The following is a 19,307-nucleotide window of genomic DNA, read 5'->3' as shown; positions in this document are numbered from 1 at the left end:
CCACTGAGGACTTCAACATTCACATGAGTCTCTGTACATGAACATGGTAAAGTTAAAATCAAACACCTTGGAAATGAAAGGTATGTACAATGTTTTTAGGAATGGCACAAAGGTCTCTGTCTTTGGATCATTGTTTTCAATAAGTGCTTTTTTGGCATTTGTTGTGTATCTTTGGACTATGTTGTGTTGTAAATAAATCCAAACAATTTAAAAGCCATTCTTTTTTAAATCTCCTCATTTACAGTATTGTGCAAGGTTGCTCAGAATGATAGGGCTCCTAATAGGGCCGTTAGGGGAGGGTCTTTGTCTTTCTCAGGTGTGAAAAGCTTACATATTAATGAGCTTCCGCATAAAGCTTTTTCACACAAAACACGTCATACATTTTTTAAATCAATATATTGTCTTATCTGAATGAGCAGTCAGGGTGATTTTCACATAGTTTTAGAGCAAATATTCTAGGCTACGTGATACAATTTTCAAAAGTCTTGTGAAGAAATAATCAGTGTGGGTTTCATGGCCTTATTTCAGTGAGAATTTTTTTTTTTTTTTCACAAACCACACATAAATGTCATTATCTCAAAACTACAAACTTTTACACACATGCTGCTGATATATTATTGTAGCAGAGTTTGTGCTGAATACAGTGTAATTAGACTTTAGCCATGAAAATGTCACAAGTAACAGAAATAATCAGAAATGTCAGAGCATGTCAGAACACCTCCAGGGCCCAGAAAACAGCTCAGACCTCAGAGGGTTAAGAAGCTCACCATTGGCCAGCGTTGACCTATCAGGCGCGTGTATTCCGGGGGGGCGGAGTTGGTCGTGGGTTCTGTCAGTCTGTGGTATGTTTCATGCTTCCACGGCGGGATTCTATACAGTTCCCATATACGACATCCGTAATGTCGAAGTTCCGCCTTGATAGGGAACGTCTCCGGTTACTTTCGTAACCTCGGTTCCCTGAAAGGCAGGAACGAGACATTACGCTCGCCGCCGTGTTGCTGCTCGATTCGAGCGTTCATTGATTCTGACGGGAAATGACGCGACACATGCATTTATACTGCCTGTGGGTTCATCAGTATTTGCATATTTAGCCATAAGATTTCAGCAGAAGTGAAGTAGGGAGGAGTTCCCATATACGACATCCGTAATGTCTCGTTCCTGCCTTTCAGGGAACCGAGGTTACGAAAGTAACCGGAGACGTTTTCTGTATGACTTTATCAGTCTCTCACATCGTTGTGGAGGAATTTTGGACATTGTTTCAGTTCATTGAGGTTTACAGGCTTTTGTTTATGCACTACTTTCCTAAAGTCCCGCCACATCATTTCAATTGGGTTGGGGTCTGGACTTTGACAGGGCCACTGCAACACTTTGACTATTTTCTTTTTCAGCCATTCTGTTGTAGATTTGCTGGTGTGCTTGGGATCATTGTCCTGTTTTCATGACATCGAATTTGACTCTAGAATACTTTGGTATACAGAGAAGTTCATGGTCGACTCAATGACTGCAAGGTGCCCTGGTCCTGTGACTGCAAAACAAGCCCAAATAATCACCCCTCCACCACCATGCTTGACAGTTGGTATGAGGTGTTTGTGCTGATATGATGTGTTTGGTTTTCACTAAATGTTGCGCTGTGCATTATGGCCAAACATCTCCACTTTGGTCTTGTCTGTCCAAAGGATATTGCTCCCGAAGTCTTTTGTTTTGTTCAAATGCAACTTTGCAAACCCTCTTTTTTTTTTTTTTTTTTTTTTTTTGAGAGAAGAGGCTTTAACCCTTTATGACCTGCCATAGAACAATTCCGCCAGAGTATATCTTTGTATTTTTACATGCTGTGCTGTCATTCTTTTGAGCATTTTCATATGCCATACATCAAAATAATCCTTACTCTCCCAATTTGAAGGCTATGTTTGTAATAAATCAATAGTAACTAGATAAATATCTCAAAAGTGCAATAAACAAAAAGAAAAACAATTTTAATATTTTTTTTCTACATATTTTATTCAATACAGAAATTTGATAAATGTCAACCTCAAACTTGTCAATGTGAAAAACATGCATAAAACAATTTAAAACTATACAGAATTGATTTGAACTGTTTACATAAATTAGTTTTTAAGATACACTAATTTTTTTATTCAAACAAAAAAAGGGGGAAAAATGCCATGTAAAATATTCAATTACATTTGTGTTCAAACAGATAACATTTTGCTTTTGAATATTGATTGAACATTGAATTGGTTAAAATATAAAATAAATAGACCCTGTCAGAACAATTCTTGTGTAAAAAAGAAATAAATAAACTGTACATTATCAGACCTAAACAACATACAGATAGGCACCCCTACATACAGTACAGGCCAAAAGTTTGGACGCATTACTATTTTTAATGTTTTTGAAAGAAGTTTCTTCTGCTCTTCAAGCCTGCAAAAATATACAGAAAAAAAATTAATATTGTGATATATTATATAATTGGTTTTCAATTTATTATACTTTAAATTATCATTTATTTCTGTGATGCAAAGCTGAATTTTCAGGATCATTACTCCAGTCTATCACATGATCCTTTAGAAATCATTCTAATATGATGATTCATTATCAAAGTTGGAAACAGTTCTGCTGCTTAATATTTTTTCATAACCTGTGATACATTTTTAGGATACTTTGATGAATAAAAAAAAAAAAGCAAATGTTTTAAAAATAGAAATCTTTTGTAACAACAATATACACTACTGGTTTTAAATTGTAATAATATATCACAATATTACTTTTTTTTCTGTATTTTGATCAAATAAATGCAGGCTTGATGAACAGAATAAACTTTTTTCAAAAACATTAAAAATAGTAATGTGTCCAAACTTTTGGCCTGTACTGTATACACAGGCAACTCTAGCTGCAGAGGTGGGTAGAGTATCCAAAAACTGTACTCAAGTAAAAGTACAAGTACTTATAGAAATATTTACTCAAAGTAAAAGTAAAAGTAATAATCTTAATAGTTAGGCTACTTGAGTAAGAGTAAAAAAGTATCCAATGAAAAAACTACTCAAGTAGCGAGTTACTAGTTACTTCGGATCATATAGGCCTATATATATATATATATATATATATATATATATATATATATATATATATATATATGTATGAAGACTTCATGATGCAAAAGCCTCTGAGTGCCATCTGAAATTTTCTTCTAAAAGAGCATTTTTATCAAGCTCGTATATTTAAGTTCAGTAATTTCACTTTAATGACAATTAATTTAGGTACTTTTCATTGCCATTTAAGTGAAATAACAACATAAACATACAAGCTTGATAAAAATGCTCTTTTAGAAGAAAATTTCAGATGGTACTTAGAGGCTTTTGCCTTTGAAGTCATCATATATATAAAATGATTTTATTTAGTTTTTTTTTTAATTTAAATGACTATTATTATCATAAGTAGCTATCTTTGCAACAAAAACAGAAGAGAGGCGTAAGCATTATTTCTGCCATCTGTATAGCCCGAAAATCATTGCCTGTCCGTTGGTTTGTATAATAGTAATACAACTACATTTGGATTATTAGACAATATCGAAATAAAGTGAATCTGCAGAGTGTTGCATTCAAAGGCATGTAATTGACACAGAGAAGAAAGAGTTAAAACTCTTCACATGTGCTCGCGCTCATGACTGCTACTTAACATCTGAACACAAAAAACAAAAACAAATAAAAGTACATCGACGGATCTTCTTCTGTCTGTTCTCCAAAATATAGTCAAATGTATATTTCTGCAAGCATGTTTAAACTGGTTAACTGTGTCTACGGCAGGCAAAGGCATTCGTTTTCAAGTCGAGTTCGCACGCCACTGCGCAACACTACACACAAACTACCGCGGGATGGCGGGTGTTCATAAACTGTGAACAATGGTAGCTTATTTAATGTATAAATGAATGTATATGTCCAAAAAACGGGTAATGTCATACTTTCTAGTAGTGCTATCGTGGCCTAATAATCTGTTTGGTTGTAAAATGTATTACCTGAGTGAAATGAAATCGAATATATCGTCCTGTGGAATCATTCATTCACAGACAGCTTACGAAGATGTTCAACTAATAAAGATCTTCATCGCTGGCAAAAATATGATGCATTTGAAGATTTGCTCTCACTGGCTGTACTGTAGGTCCACTGCCACTTCATCTAACGCTCTTGATGTCCTTAAATCTTCCTGTTACGACTCCGAGTCGAGTGTGAATTGAAATCGCTTCAGACGATTCAGTGCGTGCAGGAACTGAACAGATCATTCAAACTGATTCGCGAACCGATTTAGACAGATCTAACTTGTTGTTTGATGAAGCGGTCTTTGAACAGAATCGACTCAAAAGAGTGATTCATTTGTGAATTGAGCATCGCTCAAGCCCAGAAAAAAAAGATACAGCGCGCTTGGAATAAACTACGCATTTAATGCATATTGCATTAAAATAAATTAACGAGAGGAACGTCGCCCAACGTAACGAAGTAAAAGTACAGTACTCAAGAAATGTACTCAAGTTAAAGTAAAAGTACCCACATTTAACCCTCTGGGGTCTGAGGGGTTTTCTGGGCCCTGGAGGTGTTCTGACATGCTCTGACATTTGTGCTTTTTTCAGTTATTTATAAACATGTTAATGGCAAAGGTGTAAATTCACTCTATATAGCACAAACAGGGCTACCATAATATGTACTCAAGATGCATGTATATGTTTGAATTTTTAAGAGAATAATGTTTATGCATGGTTATTGAAAAAAATAAAAAATGAAAGTTGCTGAAATAAGACCACAAAACTCATACAAAATATGTGTCCACAAGACTTTTGACTAATGGATGTTGTCGCTTCGTTGTTCTGGCTTCAAAATGATGTGAAAATCATCCTGCCTAATCGTTCAAATAAAACAATACATTGATTTAAATTGAGTAAGACAGGTTTTGCTTGGAAAGCCAATATGCGAGGGGGGCGTGAACGAGGAGTGGTTTACACCTGAGAATACAATGTCCCACCCACTCTGCATAATGAGCCATTCATTCAGGTGTGACACTTACTGAGCCACAATGCAAGGACAAAAGATATATTTAGAAGAAGACTTATATTGACCATTTAAGATTTTGCTTACATCTATCTTGTAAATATGTTTTGCTATTTTATTAAAAAGGTTACAATTACAACAATAATTACAATTTCAACAATATTTCAAGTGCAATATTTCATTAGTTTGAATATAGCCAACATTGGAACAGCTAACATCTTAGTTGATGACTTTATTTTTGACAAAAATAGTATTTTATATATATATATATTATGTATATATATAACATATGAGCAGAAATTGCTAAACAAAAGCTTATTTGATGTGGCAGTATATTCTACAGTAAAAACTGCATGTCTTTCATATTTCGCCTGACTGTAACGTTGTTTTTATGAAATATTAGGGCATATAAATGTTAATTTGCAGTTTAATACGTTGCTTATACAAATAGCCTACATTTTATTTCAACATATTTCAGTCGATTTTTACTCATCTCAGTATAGCAATACAGTTTGCTAAAACATCATCATTCATTCACACAGAAACGCGATTTAACTTTAAACTGTCTTTTTGCGAGCTGTGGTAAACAGCGCGCATCTCTGCGGCTGCCGTTCATTCACAGAAATGCGATTCACTTGAGAAGGAAAAAAAACTTATTACAGTATTCCTCAGCTCAGTCGGATCCTTGCTTCTCGAAACACCCGCACTTCTGAGGTAGATTTTCCATTATTATTATTCCTCACAGCGCTGCAAGATGGTGTAAACAAGTAGGCTACAATGATATGATTAAACTTGTGTTTTCTCGAGCTGATATGGGGGGCGTTCACAGGTTTGCAGGATTGCCTCAGCCATTTGCATTTGAATAGCACGCGCTCTCCGTGGGCGGAGTCACATTAAAAATAATTAGATGAGATGAGAACGACTGACATCTCGCTCTTTTCTTACAGATTACATGAACTGAGAATATTTGTTTTTTATATAAATTACTTCATTTAAAAGAAGAGAATTCAAGCTTCATGCTTGTGTGTCTGTATGTCTGTTTGACTGAGTATTCGCTGAGTTATTGTTCATTTTCGGACGCGTTTCAGAATGGACTACACTGACAGAGAGAAGGCAGAACTCGCTTCGTGTTTATTTTTCTTTATTTGGCAAAAAGCACAACACTTTGTTTTTATTGTGAGTATACACAAAAATAATACACACTTAACAGAATGGATTGATGTATGAAACTCCTATGGAAAATCAAAGTCAACAGAGTATTTATGAGTCTCTTTTACACTGATAAAAAAAGCGAGCTGGTATCGCCGGCGATACCGCCGACCCCAGGGGGTTAAATCTACTCTTAAAAGTACAATTTTTCCAAAAAAGTACTCAAGTAAATGTAACGAAGTAAATGTACTTCATTACTACCCACCTCTGTCTAGCTGTGATAATTCTTGTGACAGTTCCTGTCCAGAATAACACAGAGGGGCACTTGGCATAACTCACACATGAACGGAGTGCATTTCCCACACAGCCTGCATTTCCTGTGCCCCTGTGTGGCTTTTTTTGAGCCAACTGTACCAGAAATGGCAACAGGTAAGTGTTGGTAGCTCTCCTGTGCTGGTTGTAAGGACACCCCACACAGCTCCGCTGACAACTGTTCTTGGAAGGCCTGGTGTGTCATGGGCTGCTCCTCCTTGCTGCTACACAGTAGCTTGTGCAGCAAGTAGCTGTTAGTGACAGCAATGTCAATGAAATGGTGCAGTACAGTCATGTACCACTTCTTGCTTTTCTTCCACAAGGAATAGTAGCCAATCAACTGATCTGACAGGTCAACTCCCCCATGAAGCGATTGTAGTCTTTCACAGCCGGAGGAATTGGAACATCCAACTTCTTGTACTCACTGCTGGATCTGCACACTCTTTTCACTGTGTCTCCCAAGTATGCAGTGTGCAGAGTAGTGCACACACTCACCTCTCGAGTGTCCATCCATTTTGTGAAAAGGAGCGATCCCTGTCTGATCCACCTTATTGATCCCCGTGGAGATTTCTTTGACAGCGCATTCACTTTGGTGTTTGGGACACCAATTCTTGTGTCCCTGATGGTTCCACAGGCTCCAAACCCCAGGTCATAAAGCTGCTGAAAGAGTACTGGGCTGGTATAAAAATTGTCACAGTAAATGTGATATCCAGATCCCAAGAACTCCTTTCTGACCAGCAACATCACAGCATCAAATGAAAGTCCTTTCCCACTTGCAACATTGGACTTCCCTGTGTAAATGTTGAAATCCACTGTGTAGCCACTACAATCACACAACACAAAAAGTTTTATTCCCCACTTTGTTGGTTTATTTTTGATGTACTGCTTCAGGCTGATTCTGGCTTTGGTGGCTACCATACGCTCATCCACGGGAAGGTTTCTGTCAGGGTGGTAGACAGCTTTGCAGGCTACGCGCAAACTGTCATATAGAGGCCATATTCTATGCAGACAGTCATACTCAGCTGTGCCTTTTTTTTTTTTGTCATTGGCAGCATCTTCTGCAGGGTCACTCAAGTGCATATTCCACGTGATGCTGAGGAACCGGTCTCTGGACATAACCTTTTGAGGGAAGGGAACATGGAAGATGGATTCAACACTCCAGAAATCTCTGAGCTTTGGAAGCTTTAGAATGCCCATGTACAGTGTGAGGCCAATGTATTTGTAAAGTTCTTCTTCAGTGATTTCAGTCCACTTGAATTTTTTCCCTGCAGCAATATTTATTGCTGCTTTTTTATTAGTGTTGGAACACAGTGTTTTGATAGTGGACTTATCAAAGTACATTTTGAAAAGCTCAGTGGGTGTTGGGTTGTCCACAGAAGTTGACAGAGGTGGCTGCACACCTGGCTTTCTTTTGGGCAGGAAATGATGGAGGGGTCTAGGCAACTGGTCAGGGTCCTTTTCTGTTTTCCACCCACCAGATTGATTAGGGGCAGTCTCTAATGTAGAGCCCTTACCACGGGACCTTTGGCTCCGACTTCTGTAGCCTCTAGTGTTAGCCCTCCGACCATAACCTCTCCCTCTGCAAACTGGCACGGATGGCTCAGAGGTGCAGGGTGGCTCAGAGGGCTCCAATGGCTCTCCAACATTTTCAACACTACAACAAAAAAGGTAAGTAAAACGGTAAGTAAGTTAGATGTTTTTGTATAGAAATATAATATAGAATATAGCAATATAGAACTGACTAAATGAGTAAATGGTGCGTCATAAGCTCAAGTTCATTCTATGTTTGTTTCGTTTATTCTCTAACTCAAAAGCAAAGTATATTTCATAAATATATACTTACATGTCCTGGGACGGATCTATTCCTTCAAGAAAGTCAGCTTCGTCCCCACTTGAAACGGAATCTGGAGCCGATGAGCAGACGGAGAGTTAATTGTCATCGGACGCAATTAGTATTGCCAAAACCTCCGCGTCCATGTACTTTCGTTTAGACATAACGTTACGTGCGCGTGTGTGTGTGTGTGAATGTGCTTGCATTTGTAAAAGTGTATTTGTGAGTGTGTAAAGGAGAAAGAAATGATAAAATGAAGCAATGATAAAAAGACAGTAACGAAAAGAAAGAAACATACAGCAAATGGGGGTCAAACGGGAGTCAAATGCATGGTCAAATGACACAGCTTGTGACGTCACAACATGCGACAAACCCTGGGGTCATAGTGCACAGAACGTGATACCTCAATGAGCCATCGGAAGACGTAACTATCAATCGCAGATCTACAGAACATGTGTGCAAAGACGTGCAATGCATTTTTTGTGTTTTTTTTTGGAAACGCATATTACGCAATTTGTACAGACTCATTAGAGGGTGAAAACAACGCAACAGGAGCATGTTGTAGGCTTGATCTGAACATGTTACATCTCTGGTTTTGTATGCAAAAAGAATTATTGAGCTAGCCATTTGGTTTCAGTTTCTATAGGCTCTTAAACAGACACACGCATGCTAACGAGGCCTGTAGAGTCTGAGATGTAGTTCTTTTTTTTTTTTTTTTTTTTTTTTTGCAATTTCTCTGAGTATAGCACGGTCTTACCGTGGGGTGAATTTGCCAGGACGTACACTCCTGGAAAGATTTGTAACTGTCTTGAATGTTATCCACCTATCCAATAATCTTCCTTAACCCCCTGAGGTCGACAATCGCGCCGGCACGATAGGCTCGCTTTTTTTCAGTTCAGTTCAAAAGAAATTAATTTTGCTCTGTTGACTTTGATATTACAAGCAAGTTTCATACATCAATCGATTCTGTTAAATGTGTATTATTTTTGTGTATACTCACAATAAAAACAAAGTGTTGTGCTTTTTGCCAAATAAAGAAAAATAAACGTGATGCGAGTTCTGCCTTCTCTCTGTCAGTGAAGACCATTCTGAAACGCGTCCGAAAATGAACTGTAACTCAGCGAATACTCAGTCAAACAGGCATACGGACACACAAGCATGAAGCTTGAATTCTCTTCTTTTAAATGAGGTAATTTATATAAAAAACAAATATTCTCATCTTGTGAAATCTTTATTAAAAGAGAGCGATTCCAGTCGAGCTAATTAGAGCTCATTCAAATGTAATGTGAACACGCCCACGGAGAGCGCGTGCTATTCAAAAGCAAATTACTGAGGCAATCCAAGCAAACCTGTGAACGCCCCCATATCAGCTCGAGAAAACACAAGTTTAATCATTGTAGCCTACGTGTTTACACCATCTGGCAGCGCTGTGAGGAATAATAATAATGGAAAATCTACCTCAGAGTGCGGGTATTGCAGGAGAGAGGATCCGAATATGTAGTAAGTTTTTTTTTCCTTCTCAAGTTAATTGCGTTTCTGTGAATGAATGAACGGCAGCCGCAGAGAATGCGCGCTGTTTACCACAGCTCGCAAAAAGACAGTTTAAATTTAAATTGCGTCTCTGTGTGAATGAATGATGATGTTTTAGCAAACTGTATTGCTATACTGAGTTGAGTAAAAATCGACTGAAATATGTTGAAATAAAATGTAGGCTATTTGTAAGCAACGTATTAAACTGAAAATTAACATTTATATGCCCTAATATTTCATAAAAACAACGTTACAGTCAGGCGTTTCTGTTTGTGAATGAATGTTTCGGTTTTAGCAAACTGTATTGCTATACTGAGTAAAAATCCACTGAAATATGTTGAAATAAAATGTATTTGTATAAGCAACGTATTAAACTGCAAATTAACATTTATATTTCTTATAATAAAAATGAAAGACTACAAAAAATGAAAGATTACACTTGAATTGTTGTTGTAATTGTAACCTTTTTAATAAAAAAATATATTTACAAGGTAGATGTAAACAAACTATTAAAAGGTAAATATAAGCCTTTTCTTTAAATAATTTTTATTGTGTTTTATTAGTGACAAATTTGGGGAGAGGATAAATATTCCAAAACTGAAAATACAGTATGAGAATTAACTGCACAATTACTAGACATGTTGTCCTTGGATATTATAGGCCAAATTGCAAGCACAATATGTGGAAAAATAAAAAAGAATTGAGATGCTTCCAACTGTTGCTCTTGCATTCTTGTGGCTCAGTGACTCACCTGAATGAATGGCTAATTAAGTATGCAGGCCCCATTGTCTCCTCAGGTGTGAACCACTAAATATGCATGATCGTTGACGCCCACTCCGCATATTGCCTTTCCAAACAGAAAGTGCTTTGCAAAATTCAAATCAATGTATTGTGTTATGTGATTGATAAGGCTGGGTGATTTTCACATCATTTTGAAGAAAAAACACTAGGTGATGACATCCATTAGACAAAAGTCTTATTGGCACATATTTAGAATGTGTTTTATGGCCTTATTTCAGAAACTTTAGTTTTTAGTTTTTTCAATAACCACGCATAAACATTATTCTCTCAAAAATGCAGACATGTACATTCTTGTTGCTCACATATTCTGGTAGCCCTGTTTGTGCTAAATAGTGTGTAATTTTTTTTGCCATTAATATGTTTATAAGCAACTGAAAAAAGCACAAATGTCAGGGCATGTCAGAACATCTCAAGGACCCCAAAATCACCTTAGGGTTAATGTAGAGTGATGGACTTCAAATTGTTTGGAAATTGCCTTTTTACCCTTCCCAGGTGATTGATGGGCAGCAACAATTGCTTCTCTAAGATCATTGCTGATGTCTTTCATCCTTGATATTGGGCCCTATTTTAACGATCTGAAACGCAAGTGTCAAAGCGCAAGTAACTTTGTGGGCGGGTCTCGGCGCTGTTGCTATTTTCCCGGCGGGATAAATGACTCTTGCGCCCGACGCAAATCTAAAAAGGGTTGGTCTGAAGTAGCTTCATTATTCATAGGTGTGGTTTGGGCGTAACGTGAAATAAACCAATCAGAGCATCATCTCACATTCCCTTTAAGAGCAGACACGCTTTTTCCTTGGCGTATTGCTATTATAACGGCGGATTTGCCAGGCGCGCGCCAGGAGCGGTTCACAGCCGAGGAGACCGACGCTCTCGTCACGGCCGTAAAAGAGAGAGAAGTGACATTGGGGATGGAAAAAACACACCCAAATTAGCTTCGGTTAAACAGGCATATAATAATGTGGGTAAATGTGTAAGCTAGATGTATGCTTTTATAAAAATTGTCTATCTATCTATCTATCTATCTATCTATCTATCTATCGTTTGTAATAATATGATTTGCAAAAATGAAAACTGCTGCTTCTGTGTAGATTAGAGAATCAAAGTGTATGCGCGTTGTGCACGCTATACATTATGGTCAAGCATGCGCCCTTAAAATAGCATAATGAACAACGCGCAACGCGCCACTGACTTTAGACTAGGTTTTTTCTGGCCAGTGGCGCAATTGTTTTATGGAACAGTAAAATAGCACCAGGGATTGTTTGCGCCGGAACACGCCTCCTTTTTTGCGCTGAACCGCCCAGGGAGCGCAAATTCATTCCCTAGTTTAGCGACGTGCTTCTGTGGAGGGAAAAGCGCGCTTTGCGCGGGTGCAAAATAGGAATGAAACATGCGTCGGTGTACAAAGTCAATTGCGCTGGGTGCAAGATAGGGCCCATTGTGTTAGCACACACCTGAATGCTCCACACCAGCAAACTGCCAAAACTTCTGCTTTTATTGAGATGGTCACTCTTGCTGATTTTCAATTGATCAAGGACATTTTTTACACATGGCTTCTCAAATTTGGCATAGTTATTGTTAATGTCATGTGTTGTTGTTCATCTGAGGTTGTATTTAACTCATTTTAAGACCTACTAAGGACCAGATGTTGTATTATTATTATTATTATTATTATTATTAGGGGTTGAAGCATGAAGGGGTGGGTATAAATACAGATTTCGGAATTCAATACAATTCCATTTCACTGAGCGGGGGCGGGGGGGGGGGGGGGGGGAGATATGATTTATTTTATAATAGCACGGAAGATTCATTGCTGCTCTGAAATGATGGAGAAAAATGATAAAGAGAACCTTATTTGGTACATTATGAAAATTAGTTAGCTCAGCAGTACAAATTGAACTCTGCAAGACATAAAGTGTTGTAGAAATACGTTTTCACACAGCCAATGATGATAGCCATAAAATAAAATATTGACCATGGTGTTTTAAGATTCAATATCAGGATTGTTGAAATAAATATTTGAACGTAATTGTTTGAATTTGAACGTAATTGTAACGAATTTGAACGTAATATTTGAACGTAATTGAACGTAATTGTTCAAATAAATTTTAAACATAAAGGTGACAGAGCGTTTTCTCGAGTCGGTCCTATACTGTAGAATAACCTCCCGCACTCTGTCAGATCAGCAAAGTCGTTGGCTGTGTTTAAGTCGTTGTTAAAAACCTACTTATTAGATGTAGCATGGGGGTCAGTCTGAAGTGGCTTGGCTCTTTGTGTGAAAGTGATACAGTATGTAGCTGTCTCCTGTCTTATGTTTACATTCCATTGCTTGTTTGTATGTAATTTTTAATTAAGTGTTTTATTCTACTGTTTGTGAAGCACCTTGGGCAACGCCTGTTGTATTATGTGTGCTATATAAATAAATAAAAAATATATATATATATCAAAATCAAAATTTTTGCCCAGCCCTATTTTAATGTTTCATTCTGTTGTTCTTGTTTTGAAGTAACTCACAGATAGTGACTGATGCCAGTGTCTATTCTTCAGGGTGGGTACTCCATGTTTATTCAGCTGATGCCGATAGTTGTGCTGGTCTTGGTCTCAGTCCTCAGCCAGATGATGGTGTCCACACCTCCTTATAGCCTTTACTCCAGACCGTATGTCATAATACCTTACAATACATGCCTCATACTACAGTAGAATCTATGCTTTAGATCATGTGCAGTAATGCCTTTTGATACATGCCTCACAACACAGTACAAACTGTACTTTAGACAGTATGTAATAACTCTTTATATATGGGGTTAAAATGTTATGGGTTGCATTCAAGCAATTAATGGAATCTCTTACACTGTTGAATTCATTTATTTTTTTTAAACAAAAAAACATGGGGGGCATATTACCCCATGTTACCCTAATATTAAGAAAGAAAATCTGAATAAATATATTATGGTTCTAGCACTTTATACACTTGTACCCTTAAACTCAAATTTTTCATACTGTTCCTTAAAACTGTGTAATGGTTGTAATCTCTGCTCCTTCACATCTAGGTCCACAGGACAGTCTATTAAGAGACAAACAGAGAACCTGCATGTGGACTATTTTGTCACCAGAGATTTCAAATCAGAATATAAGGGCTCAGCTTTGCTAAAGATTGAGAAGAATGTAGAGGAGGATTATGTTTCTAATGTGCGCAACAACTGCTGGAAGGAAAGACAGACAAGTATGTGTCATTATTTCATCTTTACCATATTATTTTTCCACTATGAGTTTATATGCTTTGTTTGGTCCTAGGGATATGCTTTGAGGTCCTAATACAATTAGTTTTGTCATCATGTCATCCCCTTCAGAAACAGACCTGCTGTATGCTGCTAAGGTCTACAGAGATGAAAGACTACAGCGAAAGGCTGAGCTCATGACCATGGAGAACTGCAAAGAGCTGGACAGATTAAACAACCTGTTCCGTGGTGGATAAATCTCAAACTGAAACTAACAGACACTTAAGAAAATAAGACACCATGGTATAAATTTATTTTTTGTTAGTTGTTTTTTTTTTAAACATTCTTATAGAAAACATATAAAAAATGTTAAAAGTCTATCATCTGGAATATGCTTAGCTTCATAGTACATCAAATCAACTGAGAAAAATATCATTTTTACCCAGCACCATCAATCCATGTTTTAATCTCTCTCTCTCTATTATGTGTGAATTCACTAAACCGTGGGCCTAGATGTTCTACACTTCAACTACACAACTTTTTTTTTTCAACTTTGAATCCAAACTTGCATTGACTGCATATCAATGTTGCTCTCCTTGCCAAGTTTTAACAATGCTACTAATTTGAAGAGGTCACTCTTTTGAATCTTAATGAACTTTAAATAGTACAGATGAAATATAAGCTGTTAAATAGAGGACTACTCTTCCATTCATTTTAGGAACAGAAATTATTAGATTTTTTTAAATTTTATATTCTCTTATAATTTTTTCCATCAATTGAAAGTCCACACAAACAAAATTTCACACAAAATATGCCTTAAAAGTAATCCATATGAATCAAGCATACAAAACCAAATTAATATAGGCTTTTACTCCTTTATAAACCTTGAATAACTCGCATACATAGAGTTGACCAAATATGGGTAAACATGGAAGCACAACCATGCTTGTGTAGCAAATTAGCTCAAAAGTAAAATATGTATAATTAATTATAACGAATTATAAATATTTGGATTAGTTTAAGAATTGACTGTAGCAGAAGTAATAGTACAATTATTTAATCAGTTCGTCCAACGAACAGAGAGCATAATCAGTTATCAATTCTTGGCCAAGAAAGAATAACCTTTTTACCCTGCTAGTACTTTATACAGTAGAAATTGCATGTACTGTAGCTAGATCAAGACATTTAAGTGACTTTGATTTGTGAGTGGCAAACACCGAGACAATAAAGCGTGGATATAATGGTTTAATAAACAAAACTACGGGTAGGCTACACACACAACTAAACTAAGCAAAGATTATATACAGAATTAAAGCTGCAAGCAACGATGAAAGGGCCCTCGCACTCGTGCGATCGTCACTCGGTGGCTTTAGGAAGACAGAGCATGGTTGGGCAATGTGCATTTAAGGAGGTATATATAGTAAGAGTATGTCAAAGTCATTTACAAAATGTTTTGTATTATGGTGATAATAGCATGCTTCATGACTCAGCTAAGTGTTGCTAGCATGTTTAGTATGTTTATAGCATGCTTAGTACATAGGGCTGTTGTATTCGAGTCCGGTCTTGGATTCGAGTCCGGACTCGAGACCGTTTTTCTATAGTCTCGGACTTGTCTCGGACTCGCTGGTATTCGGACTTGGACTTGTCTCGGTCTCGGCCATTGGTCTTGCCAAATATGGCTTTTGGTCTCGACCGAGTCCAGGTGTCTTTATTATGTTCCCAGTAAGCACACATACGTCACCGCGACGGAGGGAAAGTGAAACACTGGACACCTAATAACTAGTGATGGGCATTTCGGCTCTTTTTCGTGAGCCGGCTCGTTTGACTCAGCTCACTGAAAAGAGCCGGCTCTTTTGATGTTTTAACTCTCTGAAAGTCCACCGCTAGTGCAATGTGAATATTCACATTTTTAATTGTCCATAACAACCCGAAAACTTGCCTGCTTGCCTTGCACATCTAATTAATGGGCAAAGTTTTCCGACTTTTTTTCTTACCTTCTTTTTTTTTTAATGTGGATGTTATTGAGCTTGTAGAAGTTTAGCTCTTGCGTTCTTCTGAACATCTCGCTGAATGACATATGAACATTGCCCGATGTAATTTCTGAGTCATATCACTCCATAATCTGCCTCTCTTTTAAATGCCTATTCCACGAGTAGTAGGCTACAATGACTGGCTGTATTAAAATATAGCTAATATCGTAACAAAATAACCCAGGCAGTCTCATCTACGAGACGTTTAGGCCTCCTCCAATAGTACTGACAGCTGGGCTCATAGCTTGCAGGTTTGCTTAGTGGCAAACTTTTTTCATTTGATTGGTTCAACCGACACCCGAATTTAATTAAAATATTTTGGTTCTTATGGTTCTTATTTGGTGAAAAAATGGTTCTTATGAATTTCTTAAAGGGGGGGGTGAAATGCTCATTTTCACTCAATCTCCTGTTAATCTTGAGTACCTATAGAGTAATATTGCATCCTTCATATCTCCAAAAAGTCTTTTGTTTTATTAAATTTTTAACAGAAAGATTGGCTGTACCGAGTCTTTCCGGAAAAAAACGAGCGGCTGGGGGCGGGCCGTGTGGGCGAAGCTTAGCTGTGCTAACGCGCCAAGCTAGTGACAACACACAGAGACATTTGTTCAACAAACAGTTTTACTCACCGTCCGGTTCCAACGCACGACCGCGAAACTTTATCATTGTGACTGCTCGATCCTTAAGCATTAGACGATCTGCAAATCCGTCGATATGGGCTTTGTTCATAAAACAATCATCGTCGAAATGCAGGGAACAACAGTCTTACAACACAACTCCGTTTATGCTCAGGAAAACAAACTCCATCCACGGGTTCCTTAACGCTGGGTTCTTTGGGAATCTGTGCAGGGTTGTCTTGCCCTGGCAACCAAAAACACACTTCTTTGGTGACATTGACTTCCCAAAAGCCGGGCAGGGCGCTTTGATGGCGAACTGCTTTCACTCTCTTGCTCTAGTCTACGAGTGCGCGCGCGGCCGCGATCTTACCGGAGAAGTGCCCTTAGAACCCATATAAGGAAATTCCGCCCTATCTTACGTAAGACAGAGCCATACTCGAAAAAAACTTTCCGAAACTTGTGACAAACCGGAAGGAGTATTTTTGGAACAAAAATACTCCTTCAAACGTACAACTTAGTTTTTGAAACTTTGTCCATGTTTAGCATGGGAATCCAACTCTTTACCAGTGTAAAAAACTCAGTATGCATGAAATAGCATTTCACCCCCCCTTTAAACAACTTCCTGATGAATTTATTTTAAAATTCTGCAGTTTGTTCTCGAATAAAAAGAACATATGTTAAATTACACTGTGTTCATTGTTGTTTAACCAAACTTTAATGTTTTCTGAAAATACATGTCTTTCCTATTAACCCACGTCCAAATAATAATATAATACAATACAATATTGTTTTTCAGGGAAGGCATAAACCAACCATAGGGGTCCACTCTGTAATACTGGTCACTTCTTTTCTACACTACTGTACATCTGGAGTGAGGCTATATTGTCATTTAGTTGCTCAAATGCTCAGTACTAGTACCTAGCAGTGGTAATAGTAGTGGGTTGGTGTTTGTATATCAGTTCTAACACTGCTATTATGAGGTATCACCATATGTCATCATTTTGTTTTCTTTAGATTAGAAGATTATATGATATCAAGGGGAATGTCTATACTTAAAAATCCTGGGTGTTGTGACACTGTTTTTGCTTTTAGATCAACAAATAATAACCCAAAATGATTGTCTTGGTATTGTCATGCATAAGTTTTTTTTTTTTTCTGTCCTGGACACTGGCTTGACTCGGACTCGAACCTTTTTGGACTCGGTCTTGTCTTGGACTCGAAACTCTTTGGACTTGGTCTTGACTTGGACTCGACTAGTCCTGGTCTTGGACTTGTCTTGGACTCGACAAAGGTGGTCTTGCCCTATTAGTACACAATAATTATGTGGTTAGTACTGCATTACTGTGTTAACCATGTCAGTTTCTGTTGCCAGTAGGTGGGGCTATGTCTATATCTGAATATCGCTAAATAGATGTGTTCAGTGCAGGACTTTTATCAAACATGTGAAGTTTGGGGCAGATTGGACATTGTATGCTTGAGTTACAACAACTTCCTTTAGCATTTCTAGCATGTTTCATGATGTTTCTAGCATATTACATATTCATTTTGGGGTAGATTGGACATTGCATGCCTGAGTTACAGCAAATTCATATTTAATTGCAGCAATAGCATGCTTTAGCACTTAGCTAAGTGTTTGCTAGTATGTTTTAGCATGTTTCTAGTATGTTGCTAGCCTGTTTAGCACCTGCTGGCACTTTTTTTATATGTTATTAGGAGACCACAACAGTGTTAAACATGTCACTTCCTGTTGCCAGCAGGTGGCGTTTTAATTATAACTGAATATGAGCATGGACGTGTGTTCATGACAGAACTCTTATCAAGCGTGTTAAGTTTGGGGCAAATTGGACATTCCATGCCTGAGTTACAACTTCCTGTTTCATGGCATTAATAGCATGCTTTAACACTTAGCTAAGTATTACTAGCATGCTTTAGCATGTTTCTAACATGTTTAACACTCAATGGCATATTTTACTATTGCTGCGTCCCAATTTGCATACTATCCGTCCTAAATAGTATTTGAAAACAGAATTAGTATGTACCAAATCGTAGTATGTTGAAATAAGTGTTCCAAAGATACCCGGATGGTCTACTATTTCCGGTCAGAATCTGAAGTGCAGATCGATGTTCACTCTAACGGCTAATATTGCCCACAACCCATTGCGCGGTTAGAACTACAAACACGAGTGAAAAGTGTAAAAAAAAAAAAAAAAAAAAAAAAACACAGACATGGAGGATGCACGGGTCCGGCGGTCAGGACAGGACTCTTATCAAAAGTGTGAAGTTTGGGGCAGATTGGACATTCCATGCCTGAGTTACAGCAACTTCCTCTTTCATGGTGAAACATCGAAATTTGTCAGGCCGCCAAGGACACGCCCTTCGACGAAAACTCAAGATCTTCGCAATTTAACGTCGCAAAGGCCTTAAGATTACACTCACCAAATTTGAAGATGATCAGATTAAATCTGTAGGAGTTTGTTAAAGTACGAGGCCTGAAAATGGCAAAAACTGCACAAAAATCTGAGAGGATGTTCAAAATGGCTGACTTACTGTTGTGTTTAGGGCTATGCTCCAAGAGACTTTTTTGTAGGTATTAGGTCATTACATGTATGTACCGAATTTCGTATACGTACGTGGAACATAGCGGGAGGTGCAGTCCGTAACAAATATAGCTGCGAGCAGCGATTACGGGCCCAAGCCAGTGGCACCGCTACCCTGGTGCCTTTAGTTACCTAAAGGCACCGGGGTGGCGGTGCCGCCGGCTTTGGCCCTTCATAGCTGCTCGCAGCTAT

At 37.8% G+C, this 19,307-nt stretch overlaps 1 protein-coding gene across 1 annotated transcript in view; it reads left to right on the top strand.

The window, feature by feature from the left end:
- Positions 1-19,021, top strand: part of dnajb14 (DnaJ heat shock protein family (Hsp40) member B14) — a 213,373-nt gene extending 194,352 nt beyond the window's left edge. The window contains exons 6-8 of the mRNA XM_079863383.1: positions 13,204-13,313; positions 13,707-13,879; positions 14,007-19,021. Coding sequence (XP_079719509.1) covers positions 13,204-13,313; positions 13,707-13,879; positions 14,007-14,131 — 408 coding nt within the window. The 3' untranslated portion in view covers positions 14,132-19,021. The remainder of the gene's footprint in view (positions 1-13,203; positions 13,314-13,706; positions 13,880-14,006) is intronic.
- Positions 19,022-19,307: the final 286 nt, after the last annotated feature.

This window comes from Squalius cephalus (assembly GCF_949319135.1).
Source record: "Squalius cephalus genome assembly, chromosome: 2".
In the NCBI taxonomy this organism is placed as follows: domain Eukaryota; kingdom Metazoa; phylum Chordata; class Actinopteri; order Cypriniformes; family Leuciscidae; genus Squalius; species Squalius cephalus.
This window is presented reverse-complemented; position numbering and strand designations above follow the sequence as displayed.